Source organism: Symphalangus syndactylus, chromosome 19 (genome assembly GCF_028878055.3).
Source record: "Symphalangus syndactylus isolate Jambi chromosome 19, NHGRI_mSymSyn1-v2.1_pri, whole genome shotgun sequence".
In the NCBI taxonomy this organism is placed as follows: Eukaryota; Metazoa; Chordata; class Mammalia; order Primates; family Hylobatidae; genus Symphalangus; species Symphalangus syndactylus.
The window spans coordinates 41,269,465-41,291,213 of record NC_072434.2 but is presented as its reverse complement, the minus strand read 5'-3'; the positions used below and the strand labels follow the sequence as shown (position 1 = coordinate 41,291,213).

The following is a 21,749-nucleotide window of genomic DNA, read 5'->3' as shown; positions in this document are numbered from 1 at the left end:
GGTAAAGGAGATAAATCAATAAGCGAACCTATTTTTATCATTTCCCTAATGATTGTCTTGAAACTGCTAGACTAGAAAGAGAGTTGGAGTGACACAGGTCCTCATTAATGGGCTCAGAGGGAGTGAGGAGTGAAGGGGTGTTCGAGGAGATTTCCAGTAAAGTTTATGAAATGAGGCCTCTAGCGAGCAGTGAGCTGGTACAGGAGGGAAGGCAGGAAGGAAGGTGTCTTTTGCAGGTTTCAAAGCGCTTTCATAGTCATTTCCTCATTTTGGCCAGGTCCCTTTATTCTCTCGCATTTAATCCTCTCCGAAGTCTTTTTCTGATTTCTCTGGCCATTGCATTCCTCCTCACTCTCAGGTTGGGATAGGTTTTTGTATTGATTTGTTTTTTTCAGGATACATATAGCTTTAATTGATTTTATAGTTATAAGTGAACACATGCTCATTTGAACACTCAGAAAATGGTTACAGGAGTAAAGAAGAAAGTGAAAATAACACTGCTACCAAGAGAAGACTGATCATCCTTCCAGCAAGACAGAATTTTTTCTAGTTCTCTCCCTTCTCTTTTTTTTGTTTTTGTTTTTTTCGAGACAGAGTCTTGCTCTGTTGCCCAGGCTGGAATGCAGTGGCACGATCTCAGCTCACTGCAAGCTCCACCTCCCAGGTTCACGCCATTCTCCTGCCTCAGCCTCCCGAGTAGCTGGGACTACAGATGCGTGCCACCACGACTGGCTAACATTTTGTATTTTTTTAAGTAGAGATGGGGTTTCACTGTGTTAGCCAGGATGATCTTGATCTCTTGACCTCATGATCTGCCCACCTTGGCTTCCGAAAGCGCTGGGATTACAGGCGTGAGCCACTGCACCTGGCCTTCTCTTTTTTTTTTTCTTTTTTTTAAACATGAAAGGGATCTTCCATGTATGCTGGTTTATTTTCTTTCTTAAATAGATCATGTGTGTCTACAGTGGACAGTATAAAAAGTTCAAATGGGTATACAGTGTGGAGAGTGTGGGTACCTTTTGTAAGGATACCTCTGGCTGTAGTTTCCCTGTATGATTCATTTATCAATTGAGTATTAATTTATTAATAAAATAACGGTTACCAGGGCCCCACTGTGTGCCAAGCACAGTGGTGAGTGAGGCAGGCAAGGTCCTGCCCTGGGACTCCCAGTCCTTACTGCCCCATCATCTCCATTTGTTCAAGATTTCAAAACACAAGCAATCTGGATACCAGGGATAGATATTCTTCCCTAAAATATGCACAGTGTCAGGCAAGAGTGTAATGAGTGTCACTGAATTCCAGAACAGAAAGAGTTAGAGTCCTGGACAGACTTCCATCTTGTCCCTGATCATGGTTGCCATGAAGGGTGATGGTCTTTGAGGCCGTGGCTACTCGGAGCTCCCTTTGACCTTTCCAAGTCATGTTTTTGTCCAGTCTGCCAGGTTGAGGTGCACTAGCTTGACTGGTGAGTGGGTGTTATTTGCCGTCTAGGCTCTTCGCTTTGTGGATGTAGCAGAGCCATTGCTTTGGGGTGTGAAGTTTTGCTGTCGGGAAGAAATGGGAGTGGCGCCTTGGAGGCAGCCTACAAAGGTGGGAGTGAGCAGGAGCCGTGGCTGAGGCCAGAGTGGGTGAGCAAAGCCCTGTCTTTATAATGACTCCTCAGTGAATGCCTCATGTTCATTCCTACCTGCATTGAACATTGACTAAGCTCCTACTGTATACTATGGGCTCTGCTAAGCACTGCCAGTAGAGAGACGAGCAAAACTCCTGCTTTCAAGATACAGTTTCTTGATTTAAATAGGAGAAGAAATAATACAGTCACACAATTCAAAGAGCTGTGGGGCACGGGGAGAAACTTTCACTGACAAGGTGGCATTTCAGCTTGGTCTTGATGTATGACTGGAAAGGAGAAGAAAGGCCATTGCAGGTGGTGGCAGAAGCACCTAGATGTAAATGCCTCTTGGTGCTATCTTCAGAAAGGGAAGTGGAAAAGAGGTTAAAGAACAGGGCTGTAAGGGAGAGTGGCTGGGGCCTAGGCAGAATTGGATGGCCTCTTCTGCTCACCTCCCCTGAGATTTCCCTGCCACTATCCATTCTTTAACCTAGCCCACAGTTACACAGAATCTCCACATTCTCACCACAGGTTCTTCATTACCGCAGCCATGAATTCATCCTGAGGTCTAGATGCCCTATAAGGCCGAAAGGGACATCCCTCTCAAGGGCGTATATATCTGAACGATTTTAAAAACGTAAAGCAAAAAACAAATATTTTTAAGCCAGAAGATTGCTGCTCTGAATGGGCCTCACATCAGATGGTGGGAAGAGGATTTGGCTGGAGAGGAAGAGAGAATAGGGTCTTCTCAGAACCTGTGAATTACCAAACTCCCACCTTTAGATTCTAGACTTTAGGGCCTTGGGTAGCACCAGCCATCAAGACCTCATGAATTCTCAGCCACCCAGATACCTGGCCAGTCACTGGGAGTTTGACTCATCAGCACCTGGGCCAAGAGCCATTCCCCTGCCTGGAGCATCTTCCAGTGGTGATGGCTACACCTTCCTGAGCTAGCCTGTGTCCCCACAAGCCTCACATATCTGCACTTAGACATTCTGGGCTAGTTGAGCTTAAAGGTCCTTATAGGGAGCAATATACTTGGGTTAATTGGCTAGGAAAATGCAGATATGGACGTGGAAGCAGGGAGCTGGGGCAATGGAGGAACTGCCATGGTCCAAGTGGATATTGTGAATGGGGAGTCAGGGGCAGTGGAGGAGCTGCCATGGTCCAAGTGGATATTGTGAGTGGGGAGGCCTTGGAGGCACATGGCTGCCGGGATCTGTCTTGCCTGCAAGCTCAGCACTGAGAACCCATCTACTTTGAAGCTTGTGCTTATCACTTTCAGGTTTTCAGGGGAAGAAGATTCAATCCCCCAAAACAATCATAGACCCCACATAGACCCATAAGAATGCAAGAGGTCTGCAGCTTGAATGAGAAAGTACTCGTGCCCAGTCCTACCTCCCAGGGCAGGCACTGGCCTTCTTGGATCTGCTGAGCAGGTGTCTGAAATTGCATGAGACGTTTCCAGCTGTGAGGAGTGACCAGGTGAGCCCCACACTGTTGTGAACACTTTTGTTACGAACAAGGACAGGGGATAACATGGAAGAGGCCCTGGTTTCACTCCAGTCAGATCCATCAGCCTTCCTCCCCCAGCTCTTGAGGACTGGCAGACAGACCCCCACCTTGTGTCAGGCTGCCCAGGTATGTTCCTGGGAACACCGTTCAAGAGAGATGCTCTGAAAAAAAGAGTTACAAGGTGAAGCAAGTTTGGGAAATGTTGTGTGCTGTCCCAAACCCCGTGTGTGTGTGTGTGTGTTTGTGTGTGTTTGTGTGTGTGTGTGTGTGTGTGTGTGTGTGTGAGATGGGGTGTGTGCCCACTGTATGCAAAAGTATTAAAGGCCCCAAGAAGTCCTGCTGGGGAGAAACCTGCTTAACTTTACCCAACCCAGGCTTTCTCTCATTGGTTGATTGCAAGTTCCCATAGCACCAGTATTTCATGGCCTGCATTTTAGGAGTACCACTCTCAACGCTCTCAACTTCTGCTGTCTTTCGTCAGTGACTTGTATGCGTGTTGTCAGTTCCCTTTCTGGACCCATCGCCCAAGCATGTTTTCAGGAAAGGGTATGGATTCCTTGGCCAGCATCGCTGCTGGGTTCCCATCTTTAATTTGCAGGATGAGTCTGGGATTCTGGGTGCCTATGCTGGGCCCAGGGCAACCTAGGCTGTTCAGAAGGCTTATGGGACACTGGGTCCTTGTGTGGTCCCTGGTTGCTCTTCATTTTTTCGGAGGTCTGGGTTACAGCCATGATGGGAGGGGAGGAGCACTCCCCCTGCGATCAGTGGGCATGGGTGGCCCTTGGCAGGCTGTATGTTGGGGGCCAGTCGTTAGAAGGTGGGCATGCTAGCTGGGTGGGCGTCTGTGGTGTATGTCTGCTGGCATGTTTGGCTGTCAGGGGCTTGGCACCCGGAGTGTTTGAAGGAAGAGGAATGCCCATGGGTGCTGAGGGACTTTCCATGTGGGGAGGCTCCCTCTGAGTGGGAGGGTTTAAGCAGGCACAGTGGGGTGTGGAGGCAACGGACAGGCTCTGAAGTCCCCTGAGGCCAGGTCTGTTTTTAGTTCTAGTGGCTGAGCCTCAGGGCAGCAGAGGCCTGTGGAGTGGTCTCTGGGGTCTGTGTGCTGTGTGAGTGCTGGAGGTGCGTGGGAAGGAACGATGGCGGTCCGCTGCTGGCGAGTGAGTGTGACTCTCCAGTGTGACTCAGGGATGCATGGTGGTGGGGGAGGAGAAGGCACTGCCAAATGAGGATTAAGAGAAGGACTTGGGGCTCACACACAGCCAGCATCTCAGCCCTGCAGCCCCCCATGCCAGCACCAAGACCAGAGCAACTGGTGAGCAGCTCACATCTCATTGCACACACTGCCCTGCCCTCCTCAGAGATGCCTTAGGTGCTAACTTAACATGTGTTATTGCCACAGATAGCCTGGCAGGATGGGGGGCATTGCAGGGATAGCTGTGATTTGCCCTCCTGAACTCCACGAGAGGGTTCCAGGCGCTGCACCCTACACAGCCTGTTTGGGTATGTGGGGAGATAAGAACAGTCCCTTTCCTTCTCTCCACTTTGCCAGATCTACTGCTCCTCTCTTCTGCCTGGATTCCAGAATCTGCTAGAGCACAGGTTGCTCAGCAAGACCAGCTGCAGTAGCTAACTTGTGTTTGTCGTAACGTAATCACAGAATGAAATCCCAACATGCAGAATGACAGTGCTGGGAGCTGGTGATTCCCTCTTTCTCTTCTGAGAGTCCTTCCCTCCTCCCTCAGAGCATGTGGCAAAACCTTCCTGCAGGGGTCATAGTCCTGTTTTTGAAAAGGCACAGGGAGCACTTCACCTGTTTTCAAAAACATCTAACAGAGAAAAGCCGGCATTCATTCATTGTACTGTGGTTCTTACAGGACTGGACTTGGCTGTCCGGGATTCCAGATTCGTGATCAGTCTCTGTTTCATATAGATGCAGACGCTTAGAAGAAAATAAGGTGGGACAAAGCAAGCCTTTCCTTCCCCCAGAAGTACATTGCTGAGTGGAATTTTAAAATAGAAGGAAGCTCACATGGAGAGAATTGTTTCTTTTCCAGATGCTCTTCTGTGACTCAGTGATGCAGAGATTCTAGAAGAGAGGACTCCAGTTGTGAGCCCAGGAAAGCAATGGATTGCAGCAGCTGGATCTGTGCACGAGCGTCGTTACCCAGTCCAGTGGTTTGAAGACTGGGGAGAACAAGGGGTCTGCGATGGCATTAATTATGTTTCTTCCTCCTTTCTTCCCCCTTCCATTTTCAGCCTTGGTTATTGGATTTGTTATTGAATTCACTCAGTAGCTGGAGTGTCTGCCATATGCCCAACTATATTATGTATTGGGAAATGTTGTGTGCTGTCCCAAACCCCGTGTGTGTGTGTGTGTGTGTGAGATGGGGTGTGTGCCCACTGTATGCAAAAGTATTAAAGGCCCCAAGAAGTCCTGCTGGGGAGAAACCTGCTTAACTTTACCCAACCCAGGCTTTCTCTCATTGGTTGATTGCAAGTTCCTATAGCACCAGTATTTCATGGCCTGCATTTTAGGAGTACCACTCTCAACGCTCTCAACTTCTGCTGTCTTTCGTCAGTGACTTGTATGCGTGTTGTCAGTTCCCTTTCTGGACCCATCGCCCAAGCATGTTTTCAGGAAAGGGTATGGATTCCTTGGCCAGCATCGCTGCTGGGTTCCCATCTTTAATGTGCAGGATGAGTCTGGGATTCTGGGTGCCTATGCTGGGCCCAGGGCAACCTAGGCTGTTCAGAAGGCTTATGGGACACTGGGTCCTTGTGTGGTCCCTGGTTGCTCTTCATTTTTTCAGAGGTCTGGGTTACAGCCATGATGGGAGGGGAGGAGCACTCCCCCTGCGATCAGTGGGCATGGGTGGCCCTTGGCAGGCTGTGTGTTGGGGGCCAGTTTAATACTTTTGCATACAGTGGGCACACACCCCATCTCACACACACACACACACACATACAGGGTTTGGGACAGCACACTACATTTCCCAATACCTAATATAGTTGGGCATGTGGCAGACACTCCAGTTCTTTTTTTGGAGAAGATGCTTTGTGTTCAGAGACCAGGCACAAATGTTTTTGGTTTCACATGCTAAGGACCATCCACTGTCTTGCCTGCCTGCCTGTTTACAAATAAAAATCACGCAAACTGCACAGACACAATGCGGGTTGATAGAGTTGTGTGTTTATAGGCACAGCCATCTTGGAGGCTGTGTCGCTCTCTAGTGAGTTTGTTCCTTAACTCCGCTTTCCCACGCCATTTGAGTACATGATCCTGGCCACCATCATTGCCAACTGCATCGTCCTGGCCCTGGAGCAGCATCTTCCTGAGGATGACAAGACCCCCATGTCCCGAAGACTGGTATGTGTTTCCCTCCTTCTCCCCTTTCCCCCTTTTGTCTTTCTTGGTTTCTTCTCCTCTGCTTTATCACTCTCCCATTCCCTTCCTGCCTGTGAGTTCTGGGAGGGATTTGCTCTTTGCTGGGGGACAAGTTAATGACAGACCCCATGGGGATTCACATGGAAAAGAAGAGATTACAAACACTGTGTCTGTGCTGCGTGGCAGCCAGGGAAGAAGAAAGGGCAGGCACAGGCCCATTTTCTTCCCTCCTCTTTCCTAAGGGACTTCTGACACGAGAGGAAGAGGTGGGGAGTAGAGGGGAGAGGAAGAAGGATGCTCAGTGCTCGTGTGTATTTGTGGTTATGAACTTCCCAATGCTTACGTCCTTATTCTCCTTAAAGAAATGAGTCACACATCTAACGTATTCCCCCTAAAAAGAGCAGACAAATTGCCTAAAATCCATGTGTGTACTTGAGATGACAACCTTCAAGCTTCTAACTTCTGTGAAGAGCAGCAAACTCCTTCAGGGCAAAGCCAGGGCCATCAGGAACCTTCCTGGGAAGGAAGTCTAGCCCTTAGGTGTGACCCTCACATTGTCCATTTCTACAGCTGGCTCCCCTGGGTCTCCCTTGTCCTGTGCACTCCTGAGTCACAGACAGCCTGCAAGAGTCCCTTAGCACCCTTGCTTCCCACCTACACATGGGCAGGCGCAGCACAGACATCCAGGAAGGGCCAGGCTGTGCCTTTGCCTGTGTCTCATAAAGCACAGTCCTCTTCTCACTGGTGCTTCTGCTCTTCATCCCCACAGGAGAAGACAGAACCTTATTTCATTGGGATCTTTTGCTTTGAAGCTGGGATCAAAATTGTGGCCCTGGGGTTCATATTCCATAAGGGCTCATACCTCCGCAATGGCTGGAATGTCATGGACTTCATCGTGGTCCTCAGTGGGTAAGTCCACTTTCTCTTTCTCTCTCTGTGTGTGTATGAAGGGGGTTGGTATCATGAGGTGGCTGGGGACAGGGAACCTGGGCTGGAAAGGCAGCAATCTGTAGAGTAGGGGCAGAAGAAAAAGTTCAAGGCTAAGATTCCCCAGGGTGCTGGACCATAGGTCAGCCACCTCAAGAGGAGGATGAGTACTGTGTGATGTGTGTGGTGTTAGGCAGAGGCCATAGGACTCTCAGCCAGGTCTGGAAGCTGCCACTTCTGGTTTTCCAGTCTGTGCTTGGCTCAATCTGTGGCTAAACACCCACTTCTCTGGGGAGGGTGACATTCCCCAATGAGCCTTTTCACCAAAGTAAGCAGCTTACCTCCGCCTGGGAGGCACCTCTGAGATGGGCCAAAAGATGTAGTCAAATGCAGCTTCTTTGGGGCATTGGAGAAGACCCCAGCCATATTTTCTGAACTGATAATTGAGACTTGTGTTCTGACAACAGAATTTTTTATCATTTGCAGATTTATTAATAGTATAAAATTGAATCATATTAAAATGTTGGATAAATCATTCTGTGGAAATTAATATAGCCATACGACATTGGGGCTGACCCAGTGTCACAGCAGCATATATGATGGCAGTACATTTAGTTAAATATTTGATAAATCATTCTTTTGGAAATGAATATAGTATGAGGAAGTTGGGTTGACCCAGTGCCGTTGGCAGCAAATGTGTTGGCCTTGGGAATGGTGTGATGGGCAGGCCTTCCTGGGCTTTTGTGGCTTCCTGTTGGTCTTTGTATCAGGTAGCTCTTGGTACCTGCAGGGCTGGGCACTGGGGAGTGGTCCTGTGTGGATGTGGCAGCAAATGATGTGGTCTGGAAATTCCCTTACCCAACTGCTTGGCAGACAGAGTTCAAACCCATGAAGAAAAGAAGAGAGTGACTTAGAATGGCAGGGAAGGCGAAATATTAGCTACTACTGTGATTGACCAAAAGGAAAGAGGAGAAAAGAGGAATTGTTTTCCAGGGAGGAGTCAGAGGAAGGGTGAAGGTAGATAAAGTCTTAAAAGGAAGGGTAAGGGCTTGGGAATGATTGCATCTATTTGTTGTCTTGTGGAATAGACAAAATACTCTTATTTTTTAACCTTTACACCTTGGGATTACGTGAAAGAGAAAACACTGAAGATGTAATGGACTGGAATATGTAAATGGAAGCACGTAAGCAGCCAGCCCCTCAATATGGGAAATGGATAAATAGACTGGGATGACTATTCATGTTTAAAATTATCTGTTGCCTTACAAAAGGATTTTCTGGAGGTTAGTTTTCTAAAAGAAAATTCTACTACATTTTAAATATGAATTAGTATATGAAGATATAGTTTCTACATAGTATTACAGAAGTATATTGGGTAATGTTGTAAATGTCCCTAAAATAAATAATATGTGCTGTATTAGAAGAGGCCTGTATGAGAATCTGAATCATTTAGAAATGTTATGATTCTATCTAGAAGAAAAGTGTTGTATAAGTCACTACAGAAGAACAACAAAAAAAGAAAAGTATTGTAATGTATATATAATAAGTTTATATAAATTCTTGGTCCTGCTCAGCTCTATATGTGGCAGAATCCATTTGAAATTTCTTGGCTAGTCCATTTAGTTTTGTTTTAAATGATTATATGTTCATTAAAGAAATATGGAAAATACAGAAAAGTCAAAAGAAGAAAAAAAATTCACTGATTCAGAAAAATTCCTGATTATTTTCCATATTTTCTTCCAGGCCTTCGATGCTAAGCAAGCTGTCTTTTAAATGCTTGTAATTTTGCTGTTTTTTTTTCCCAATATAGTGTGAGCATATTACATGTTATTGCATATTTTGGTAAAAATCTGTAATGACTGATCAGCAGTTTGTTAAGTAGATGTACACATCTTGCTTCTCATTTTTGCAATTACTTGACACTTGGATTCTTTCTGTTTTTTGCTGTGATAAATAATTATTAAAGATGCTCCAATGTACGTCTTTTGGATGTCACATTTTACGAGACATTTTACAAGGCTGAAGAAGTACTTCTGGAGGAGTATACAGCTGTTCTGGTGTGGGGTCTGGGAACTATGATGGCTGAGAAGAGGTGGAGAAACTGGACTGTTTGACTGCATGAGAGAAGACTTCCAGTAGATGTTAATCTCTCTGCAAATAAGGGTTGCTACATGGTTGTTGAAGAAGCAGATTCATAGGGACCTGTATGTTCTTTGTCAGCACAGCCAAGAAGGGCCCCTGGGTCCTTGCCTGCATGTCCAGGGGGTGCTCGAGAGTCAGTGCAGGTGCTGAGCTTGGCTGAGTCAGTTGTCCTCTCTATGCTCTCTTTCCCATCCCTCACATCTTCCCTTCTTAGTGGCTCTTCAGATGTCGCTGGCTTTGTGGATTGCCTTCACAAGCCCCTGATTTCCATCTGAACTCACAGGACTTTGCTCCTGCTCCTCCTCCAGACCCGCTGCTTTAGCCCTCTTCTCAGCATGGACCATTCCCTTTCTCTCTCCTCAATTCATGGGTGAATGTGCTCCAGGCGAAGAGCTTGGTCCTCTTGAGATCCCTGCTGAGGGGCTGAGGGTTGCGGTTCTATCCCACAGGAATGGATGATCATATTTAGTCTTACAGTCACATGATGCTCTCATCTACCACATTGTGTGGCTCTAAGATGCACGTTTTTCATGCTGGAGCATTGCTGAAATCAGCCTGTGTCTTACGATAATGGCATGATATAGTTTAACTGACAGCATGTTTTTTCTTTCTTAGTGCTACATAAAATTATGGGGCATCTTACAATTGTTGGGGTTGTAGATTCAATGACATGTGATACCAACCAGGGAGGCAGGCAAAGTGGACTTTAGAGATGAGTCATCTGGTACTCAAAGAGGGTAAGTTATTCGCCCAAGATCACACCTGCCTCTTAATGGCAGATGCAGGAGTCAGAATTGTGCCTTTTGATCCAGGGCTGGTGTTTTGACCCCTGCCCCGTGCAGCCTCCTTTCCGGGCCACCTGGTATCCCCCTTTGTCTTCCTGACACCTGCACCCACAGCAGTCCCTGCTGACAGCTCTTCCTTCCCACGTCATCTCCAGGTGTCACCTCCCATTTTCCCCTGTGCACAGGAGGAATGACAGGTGCTGGAGCATGACACAGTGCCTCAGGGCTGAGGCTGCACAACTTCTCAGCTCTCAGTGCTGACAGGAGGGAAGTGGGTGCTGAGGTGTCAGTCAGCTGGCTCAGTGTAAGATCTGCTCTTATTGATCTTTGCTAAGAGATGACTAGTTGGGGGGCCTGGGCTACCACATTCTCCTGTGACCTCCAACCTCCTAAACTTTAGTGTTCTTTGGCCTATAAGTTGAGGGTGTGCATGGTTTAGAAAGCACGTTTATGTACATTGCTTCATCTTGTCCTCATAATGCCATAGAAAAGACCTTGTTAGCCTCATTTTACAGATGAAGAAACCGAGGATCAGAGAGGGCACATGAATTGCTAGTAGGCACTAGATCCTGGATTGAGCCCACATATCCTGGCTCCAAGTTCCTTCTTTCACTCACTTTTCCCCATACTGTCAGTTACTTCACAACCCCAAGGGCCCCATGGTTCTAAGGCTCTGTGGTTGCAGGTTCCTTTAGTCCCCGTGAGGCAGTGTGGGATGAGCTCAGGGAGGTATAATCAGGAAAATGTTCACTCTCAAAGGTGGGGCTTCACGTGTGAGTTGAAGGGGACAGGGGCCCCATGTGTCCATCCTGAGACTTCTCTCTGTGGGCTTGGGATGAGACTCCCTGCTCTGTGGTAAAGAAGGCATGTCACTTTAACTGTCAGCGTAGCATGGTTTGATGTGTAGAGAGTGGATCAGAGTTCCAGCTGATTTATTCATTAATTGGCTTGTTTGTTCACTCATTCACTCACCCATTCATTAATTCAGTGAAGCTAGTATTGTGTTGGTGAAGGCAGAAGGCAATGTTGGGACCGAGAAACGTGGACGTTATTATATTTTCCCACCTGCTAAAAGACAGTGGAATTTGCCATTCTTTTAACACATTCTTATCTTACAGAACTTGGGATCTCTCTTGCATCGGGAACAACTCAGGCAATTTTTAAACACTTGTCAGGCCACCTGGAGAATTCCAAATTAGTTGAAGTCACTATTCCACATTAGTCTTAACAGTAAGTTATAAAAATATAGTACCTGGAATAGATGGGCAGATGAGAAAGGAGGATGAGAGTCAAGGGTACTCCTAAACCATGGGTAACAACAGGGAAATGAAGGCGAGGACTGTGTCTTGGATGCCCGCTCATCTCTATATGCCCAGTGCCTGGCATATAGTTGGTACTCAGTAAATGCTGATTGAATTGAATTGCTTGCCTGTCCCCAGATTCTCTTGTCTATAGGATACAAATATGAGGGCTGGGGGAAGGCTAGGGCTGGGGTAGAGAGGGATTGTCTGTTCCCAGCCTTCCCCCTTGGCCTGGCTGAGCCAGGCAGTGTCTATGTCTCTCTCATCTCTATCTACCTCTGCCAGGCTGCTCATATTCTGGTGACTCTATTAGGAAAATGAAAGCTGGGAGCTCAATTTCTAGGCCATTAAGCAATATTGGGCTTCCAGTCATCTGTGGTTATTTACCAGGTTGTCAGCGTTACCTCCTGAGAATTGCTTCCTGGGTGATGAGGGCAGAGTCAGCGCTGCATATTGAAGACCTAACCTCATTGAAGTGGCTGTGGATGGGGTGGGGGTTGGAGGGGTGGATAAGGAGAAAGCAGGGGTATCACATCACCTAGCGTTTACCATATAATAAAAATGATCATTTATTGAACCATGTGCCAAAGACCACACACACACACACACACAATTTCTAATCCTAAAAATGGTACCAGGAGTTGAGAATCATTAGGCTTGGCTATTACCCAGTCCCATTTTACAGATGAAGAAGCCAAGGCACAATTTAACTTGTCCAAATCCAAATGGTTGGTATAAGGTAAAGTCAGAATTTCAACCCAGGCCTGTTTGCCTTTAGCACCTGGGCACCTTCCCTAGGCCAAGTGATGTCACTGCCTCAGACTCAGCTACAGCACCAGCTGTTCCTGTGCTGTTGGAGCCATTTAGTTTCCTTTCCCTATTTCCCTTGTGCCTCTTTGGGTTCAGGCCAAATGGAGAAAAGTGTGTTATCCCTTTCCATCTAGGAAGTCTTTGTTTTCCATTGTATGTTAAAGTATTGGTGACATTACAGAGCTAGTCTTGAGTGTTGGTAATGTTGTCTATGTTCCTAAGAAAACCCCCAAATCAGCTCAAAATATGCTCTTTCCTGAGTTTTATCAGCCTTGCGTGGGAGGTGACCTGCGTTGGCTCTTCCCTTTACTGTGGAGCACATGGTGTAGACTCTGGGGAGGGGCAGGTGTGTCTGTGCCTGGCTCTTCCTCCTTCCTCTGCCAATGTCATCACCCCAGGGCCTAGGAGGCCCCTCAAGAGCTATTGCTGAATACCCACTCTGTGCCGGGTACTGTGTTCGGTGTGGGTGGAATGGGGCCTAGTGTCTTCCACGGTGGTGGGGGCTGGAGCCACGCAACACGAGAACCCGAAAGGGTGTCCAGCCTAGCCCTGGGGCACTGGGGAAAGCTTCTTGAAAGAAGTCACATTTAAACAAGCGTAAAGGATGGACAGATGGGACTCAGCTGGGCAGGGAAGGAGAAGAGCCCTTCTGGGAGAAAGAATGCTATGTACAAATGCCCTGTGGGGGTGGCGCATGGAGAGAGGCACACAGACCACGGGACACTTCTGGAAGCCTGGCAGGTGGCATGGGGAGAGACTTGCAGAGGTCAGCAGGGGCCAGTCTAGGCCATTCTGAGTAGTCTGTACTTTAACCAGAGGGCAGTGGGGAGCCACGGAAGGCTTTGAGCAGGGGGTTCACTGTTTCACTCTGAGTCTGCTCTGGATGTGGCACAACTCTTTTTTCTTTTTTACCCTGGAATCAACTCTGAGGAAAGCCATGGAAAAGAGTTGGAGCCATCTCCACATCGTTAGCTGCAGTTTGGGAGAATGTGCAGAGCCAAGCAGAAAGAGGGGAGGCAGAGGAAAAGGGAGCAGGGGAGAGGAGAGCCAGGGAGTGCTGCAGTAAAGCTGGGAGCTGCCGTCCTCGTCCCCAGCTTCTTGCCAGTGGCACATGCAGAACAATGTAGCCTGAAGCCTGTTGGTAGGAGGATGCTATCTAGAGCTAAATATATATTGATAGGTATTTTTAGAGGGTTTTCTGTAAGGAGGCTGCCCTAATACAAGAGTTTCCTGAGCAGCTAAAGATCGAGGAAAGCAGAGTTTTCCTCAGCACTGTCTCTCTGGGGCTGAGAATGTGGAGGAAGAGTTGTGAATGCAGTCCTCGGGCCCCCAGCCCAATATGAATCCCTGTGGTAATAGTATGATATCGCTGGGTATTTATATAGCATCACCAGGCCAGTGAGCCTGGAGGGATCTCAGAGACCTGTCTTTTACTTGTCCTTACTGTTCTGGGCAGGTGAAGGAGGCAGATGGGGAGCAAGGGCAGAATGGGTAGAGGGAGGAGACATGAGAACTTGTTATTTAGGAGATGGGGAAACCGAGGCTGAGTGGAGCAAGGCAAGGGACTCAGAGATACTTAGCTGAGCTGCTAGATGACCAGATATTTATTTAGTGCCTTAATGCTAGGCACTAAACCTGGCATCAGCATTATTAATGCTGATGTTGGGGAGGTCTGCAAGCCTGTAAGCTTTACTACTTTTCAGTTCTTCCTCTCAGCATCATTGCTGGCTGCTCCTCTGACAGACCTCCACCTCTCCCTGGCTTTTTGTGCATTTCTAGCTCCACATTGGGGAGCACAGCTGCCACTTGCAGCATCTCCTTTTATCAGAACATTATTTCTGTTCCAATTGCATTTCCCCCCAGATGGGCAAATGATAGAAAAGATAAGGTTAGAATATAGGATTTTGATTCCAGGGAGAGGCGGGCAAAAGGCAAAATGTGAAGCTTAAAGGTCTCTTCTTAGCTCTGTGCTGCTGATAAACCCAGTTACTTCAGGGAGACTCCGAGTGAGAGTGCCAGTTAGTAGTTGATGGGCAGCTGAGTTTGGATTGTGCCTTGGGTGGGAGGGAGTTTTTTCTCATGTATGCACTCTGTCTTTTTTCTATATTGAGATGCACCATTGGTTCACTCAACAGATATATATTGAATATCCACTGTGTTCCAGATGTAAGACCTTGGTGTTGGGATGGTTTCTGTTTCCTGAAAGGCTTCTTCTTGCCACCCCCACCCATTGACAGAAGCTCCATATGGACAGAACTGAGTGGGGCCTGAATGGGCTTTGATATAACCAAAGAGGAGGAAAAGCCAGAGGGAGTGAAGAAAGCTTCAAAATCCCTGGGTGGTTTGGTTTGGGACTTTATTTGTCTCCAGGCATTGCATTCAGTCTGGGTGATACAGGGAAAGAAATTATGGCAAGGTGCTTTCTAAGTCAGACCATTCTCTTGGGCCTGGAGCTCTCATTTGAAGGCAGTTAAACGCGTGCATTCTTGTGCTTGTGCATGAGTGTATGTGGAAGAGGGAGGTGGAGTGAAAATTCCCAGGTATGTTTTCAAAGCAGAGCTGGATATGGCATAAATGCGAATTCTATAGATTTACAAGAATTGAGAATTAAAGGAACTGTTTACATTTCCATTCTGTGGTTGAAATATGTCTCCTCCTTTGGGTAGGGATTTGTGCACTTGTGTCTATGTTGTAAATATAGTCCACAGTTAAGTATAACTGTGTTGGTGTGAAATGTGAAAATGCAGCAGCACTATTTAATGTATGTGTCACTGAAGTCAGGAAATAGCAGATATAATGAGTGCAGAGTGGTTACCAGAGGGAAGGGGCAAGGGGGGGCGGTGCCGATGTTGAGAGGAAAATGAGGGCGTGCTGGTTTAAGAGAGAACATATGAAGACAAGGTAAGGCTAAGGTTACTAAAGCTCAATCACTGAATTTTAGATCTAGGAGAATAATAAATTTGCCTAACTTTCCCTTATTATTTTTTTCACACAAGAGAAGACTAAAGTGCATGTTGCTAAGTAACTTGTCCAGGGTCTTTTAGATGGGGTGTGGTGAGCTAGAGCTTGGATCCTGTGTAATTCCAAATCTAGGACTCTGTTGCAGCGATGCCTTACTACCCCTGGTGATGAGAATCTGCTGCTTCTTGGTTGTATTTAGGCCATGAAGCTGGAGGTATTAAGAAATAAGATTTTCTATTATTTGGCTGGAATATATATGTGCAACTTACATGGAAACAGAGTTTAATCTCATGGACTGAATGACTTGGGGGCCCTGGGTTCTGGTCCTGATCCTGACATACATTCTCTCTGTTGTACTGGTGATGATGTAACCCATCTCAGCTCGGCTTTCCTTTATGAAACTTCATTTATGAAGTGAAGGTAAAACCTGCTGTAGCTACCTCCACCAGGTTTCATGACAAGCAAATAGGATAGTGATGATGTTGATAATGACAGCTCCCATTTAACCAGGAGCTCATGTCTTATTTTAAATGCAGAAGGCTTCATATTCTATATTGGCACTTGCACATATTATTTTAAATATAGAAACATAAGGCAATACTGATATTATCTCCATTTTACAGATGACGAAACCAAAACTCAAAGAGGCAAAGTCACTTGCTCAAGGACAAACAGTTACTAAGGGGAGAGATTGGCATTTTAATTCTATCATCAACAATTCTAAAGCCCTTGCTATATCTAGTGTACAGCACAGCCTCCACCGCCCAAGTGTTTTGCAAAACAATAAAGCAAAATACCAAATCAGTGAACAATAATACTTTCCCTCCAGGACAGTGATATTATAAAGAGAAATGTTAAAATACACATAAAGCACCCTGAGTGCCTTGAAAAAAAACCAGCATATAAAAATTGAAAGTACTCAAAATACTATGGTTCTGTAGACCTCATTAAGAATGGTCATTTATCTCTATAAAACTTGCAACCACAGAAACAAATTTCACTGAAACCTATTGCAAATTTTAAAACTACGGTAAATTTAAAATTTTCCATTAGTTATAATTTTGCCTCAAGAGAGAAGTTTACTACATATTGCACATAGGATATATCTTATTTCCTTTCAGCAGCATAACTAATTTTATCAAAATTAGTCAAATCCTGCTACAGTCATTACCCATAAGAACAACAAAGAAGTTCCGGAGTAAAAGTTGAAACAAAGGCCTTTATTTTAAGTTTTTCTAACAAGGAAAATGTTACATTTTCTAGATTTCCATTTTTTTGGTCTTCCCTTTCTTTGTCTTCTATCCTCCCCACTTCTCACAAAACATACACAGGCCAGAGGGGTCAGCACCTGTCCGCCCACATCTGGATGTGACCCAGGAAGGCTGACAATGCCCTCTCTCCTCCAGGAAGAATGTCCAGGCAGAGCCCTTGCACAAAGGAGGGGCTGAAAAGAAGCCTGAGGTCTGACTTCTTGCCTCTTGTCTTTCATTTCCTTCCTTCTTGGCTGCCACTCTTCTGTCAGTTGCCTGGGCCTTGGTGACAGAACATTTAGGAAGGGGGCTCAGGGCCATGGCTTTTCTCCCTGGCCTCCAGCACTGGAACACTGACTAGGAGGCAGAGTGACAAGTGTGGCTGCTTCACATGTCAGATGCATCGAAAACAATTTATATCACTGTGGGGGTCCCTGCATCTCACCTCCTCTCCACCAGCCCTCTGGGGCCCAGCTGGCCTTGGAGAGTCCTTACCTAGTCCAGGTTGGCATGACTAGCCATGGGAGAGCTCAATCAGAAATGGAACTGAAACTGACCTGGTTTGGGTATCTTTGCTGTTGAATCTTAGTCAAAACTCTGGGTGAGGGAGAGACAACCAGAAAGAAGCCCACTCAGGGCTAAGCATCCCTAATACCCATATATGAGCTCTGAACTATGGTGTGGAGGAAAATGGACAGAGTCAGGAGAAGACAGGAGGGAAGGAAGTATAGAGGCAGCCGGTATTAGTTGAGCATATTCTGTGTTCAAACATTGCGCTGACTGCTAGGAAAGCAGCACTGGATGGAGATATAGCCTCTATTCATAGCTTGCTGTCCAGCAGAGAAGACAGATATTTACTTTAATTTAATAGTGTATAACATGCTGCATAGGAGAAGAGTTAGGGTGCTAGGGTAACTTTTCACTGGGACCCTAACCTAACTTGAGACCTGAAGACTGAGTTATACTTAGCTAGGATGAGACGAGAAGAGGGAAGGGGACAGGATGAGGAGAGTTCCAGGCAGAGGGCAGGACAGCTGTGCAGGGCTAGAGATGGGGGAGGCCATGGCAGGTCTGAGAAATGAAAAGAAGGTTGGAGGGGGCCCACAGTGACTGTAATCTAAGAGGGGTTGGAAAGCAGGCAGGGACCACATGATTCACATCATTCAGGGCCTCGTTGGCATGTCCAGGCATGTTCAGTGGGAGGCCATTGAATGGTTTGAAACAGGAATGTGAACATATTTGCAGGAGAGGCACGATGTTTGCAGAGAAGAAGATAGAACAAGTTGCCCAAATGACTCCATGTCCCCTCAGAATTAGGGAAATAGGATTAAAGTCCTCAGAGTCCCTTTCTTCCCTCTTGCCTCCTCCTTCCAACATCAGCCCTCAACTATAATTTTGTTTAACCTATTGCAGCTGTACCAAAACCCAGTCTACAGACCTTATAATCTAGCCGAGCACATGTTAAAAGATTTGTTAACCTGCCCAGAGTAGAGACATAGTCCCTGGCCCTCTGAGATTATACTCTGAGCATCTTCTACTGATTCAAATAATGGGTAAGAATGGATGAGTGTGTGGGCTTTTATTTTTTATATTCAACAGAGAAATTATTTTAAAAATGCTTTGCTGAGAACATTGCTATATGATTATTATGATTTTTATTTTTCTGATAGAACAATAGTCAGAAGATCAAGCCAACCCACATGCTTGTTTATGGGATGCTTTTCTTTTCCCTGTTCCCAAAGCCCATGACACATCATGATGCGGAATCTGGATCCTAACTGAACTCTGGTTAATAACCACTGTAAATATAACATTTTGTGATTTAGGGGCCCTTACATCCTTCCAGTGGGGAGCTCAGAGTGCTCTGTGAGTTACGTTCTACCCACTCATTTGGAAGAGGGAAATAGAGAATCCCAGTTCCCTTTCCAAGTAAGTGTTGTATTCTCTGTTCTGGAGACAGGTCACCCAGATGGATCCTGCACATATGGACTCTGGTGATAGAGATGGGAAGGGAGTAAATGCCCACCCCGGTTTTTTCTCCTGCCCACTTCCATCCCACATCCCCTCTTCAGATGAGTGCAGCCAGCTCTTTAACGTGTTAGCTTCTTCCTCCCTGCTCTTCTGTTGTCCTTTTCTTAGTCTCCCTAATCCTTCCCTGTTTTCATTTTATATTCTGTTCTGGAATACAAGACTCGGGGAGTTTGAGGTAGATGCCACAGAGGGTGGTACATGGTGTTGTGGTGTGTGTGAGAGACTCATTCTGACCGAGACCTTCTTGGAACTTTGTCTATTAGACTCTGACCTCCAGTCCTTCTTCTCCAACAAACAAATTCAAGTTTGGGGTGGGATCTCCCTACTGGGAATCTGATCAGGTCAAAGTTTGACTAGCTAGTACTGCAAATAAAGGAGGAGGAACTTCCAATGATTTCCACTCCCCCCAGCTGTGACTGGTCTGAACTCTAAGCAACAAGAAATCACCTACAAGCACTGGCTGTTTCCTGAATAAAGTTTCCCACAAATATGTAACATAGTATATTTTGTAGTGTGTGGATGCTGTTGTGATTTATAAAATATAAATACATCTAAAAGTATTGTTGAATGAGTAATATTGTTTTCTTTTTTATTTTATTCAATATAGCATAGTGATTAAGAATTTGGGCTTCATAGACAAGCAAACCTGAATTCATATCTTTGCTCTACTGTTTACTAGTTCTGTGGTTGTAAGCAAGTGACCCAGCTTCTGTTAAGTCTCAATGTCTCCATCTACATAGAAAAAGGAATGGCTCTGGGTAATAACAATTATTTAACCATGTTGTTAAGGGGCTATAGTAATTGAAATAACTCCTTCAAGGGATGGGGTTGGTCTTGAATTTTTGACATTAAAAAGAGAGCCTCACACTTGAAAGAATGAGAATTGCTAGTTCAGTGTAACTAACCCATTGATATGAAAGAAGGAGATGAGGCCCAGAACTGCAATGTATGCCCCATTTTGCCTGTGGCTAAAGCCTGATTTTAGTCAAGCTGGTCTTCAGTCTTGGGTAGAGGTGATGGGGAAAGTAGAAGTAGAAGTTAGATACAGTGCTTCACTCGTGAACAGAACAGTCTAATTGGAGTTCACGAGATATATGGCCCATGTTTGATTTTTGGTATTTGGTAGTGGAGTTGGGAACAAGCAGCTGTTATCCTTTTGGGAAGCCATGCTGTCCCCAGTAGGTGACATCCCAAGTCTCTTTGCCAGTGAGGCCCCACCACCCCACACTGGTATGAGTTAGGTTGCTCATGCAGAGCCGTTTCTCAGGCATTATTCCTAACTCTTTTCCTTTTCATAAAGTGAGAGGGCTTATGCTCATCCCTCAACCAGACTATGAAAGAGACACTCGCATTCCCAAGTGGTGGTTTTTTTTTAAATATTTTATGTTTGTATGGGAAATTGTGGATAAAGTGAAATAATTATAAATAAATGGTGTCTTTCCTTTTTTAAAGAAGAGCAATCTGATTGGAATAGAATGTATGTGTGGTCCTAAGGCAGCTGGGAACAATGTGACCAGTACAGAGCTTGTTCTAGGTTGGCTGGTCCAGGCTCTAGGAGTCTCATTTTTAAAATCTAAAATACCTCTCTTGCAAGATTTACATACTAGATTGAGCAGGGCTAGGTGCTCTAACAAATAACCCCCCAAATTTCAATGGGTTAACATAGTAGTTTCTCTCTTGCTCCTTGAACAGGCCAGTGTGTCCTGAACAGTGCTCCTGGCTTCCCTCCACTTGGTGAGGTAGAGACCCAGGCTCCTTCTATCTGGTAGCTCTGCTGTCCTCTATGATCTCATGGTTTATGTCCCTTCAAGAGAAGTGGAAAGAGAAAGTAAGAATAAGGCATACTCCTTAAATGTATTGGTATAGAACTGATACACATTACTTCTAGTCACATCCCATTGACAAGGAGCAGCCATGTGGCTCAGCCTAGTTGCAGGTGAGACTGGGAGATCTAATCCCTAATTGGGCAGCTGCCTTCTAGCAACAACCTTACCCTGTGGAAAGGAGAGCATCAATTTTGGAGGACAGTAATGATCTCATCATTGTCTATGTGAGTATAAATTGTCAGATGCATAGGAGATATATAATAAATGTTTTCTTCTAATTATTAGTAACATCCATTGAGTCAAGAAATATTTGCTATGTGTGTACAAAACATTTTGCTAAGTATTGAGGCTAGAAAGATAAATAATAAGATACCTCCCCCAAGGAACTTTAAGTCTGATATGTAGATAGTATATATAGGTAGCTGATTTTCATTTGAGCTTGACATCATTTGATCAGAAGAAAAAACTGGGAATAAATGTGCTCTACTCTGTACAATCAGCTTTCTATCTGTCCATCTACCCTCCTTTCATTGAATGGGTCCCATGTGTAAGGCCTAGCGGTGAGCAGTAGGAGGGACAGCAGTAGAGTTAAATAGGGAAGAGATGGAAGATCACTGGGAATGTGGTTTCACTTTGCCGTAATGCAGCAGCTGTTGACACACTACATGCTGGTGTAATTAGCCGTTGAACTGTTTTTGCCACCTCTCTTGATCAAGCTTTGAAGATAAGAAACAATTAGTGTATTTCATATTTTTTCATTTTTGTTGTCATGCTTATTTTTGTCCTCTTCAAGATAGCAAAGCCTAGGGGTAGTCAGCCAGCTGAGGCTATTTATAAAATGTCCATGTTGGCCTGGATATCACTACTGGTTAACATTTGTCAAACTCTAAACTCTGTAGTCTAGTAAAACGGAGGATCAGGAGCCAGTTTCAGAGGGAAAACCAACCTTTCCATTTACTAATTTCTTTTCTATCCTTAGCCTGCACAAAGAAGGTTGAGAAGTCAGAAGTTTAGTTATGAACTGTGTACAGTTACAACAGATAGAGTCAGTAGTAAATAAATGGTTGTCACGAGTCTTTGGAGAAGGATTTATTATTGTGGCCATAGATTGGAATGGTCCTTGAGGATGTTAATTATGTTGCTCCTTGTTGCAGTTTATGACATGGCTTCTATGTGGGGTAATTGGATCTAGGGGAGCTATCCT

At 45.6% G+C, this 21,749-nt stretch overlaps 1 protein-coding gene across 1 annotated transcript in view; it reads left to right on the top strand.

Annotated features, from left to right (window-relative positions):
- CACNA1E (calcium voltage-gated channel subunit alpha1 E) overlaps nucleotides 1-21,749 on the top strand; it is a 503,244-nt gene that overhangs the window by 192,279 nt on the left and 289,216 nt on the right. Inside the window, exons 5-6 of the mRNA XM_055233511.2 lie at nucleotides 6,389-6,494; nucleotides 7,282-7,421. Coding sequence (XP_055089486.1) covers nucleotides 6,389-6,494; nucleotides 7,282-7,421 — 246 coding nt within the window. The remainder of the gene's footprint in view (nucleotides 1-6,388; nucleotides 6,495-7,281; nucleotides 7,422-21,749) is intronic.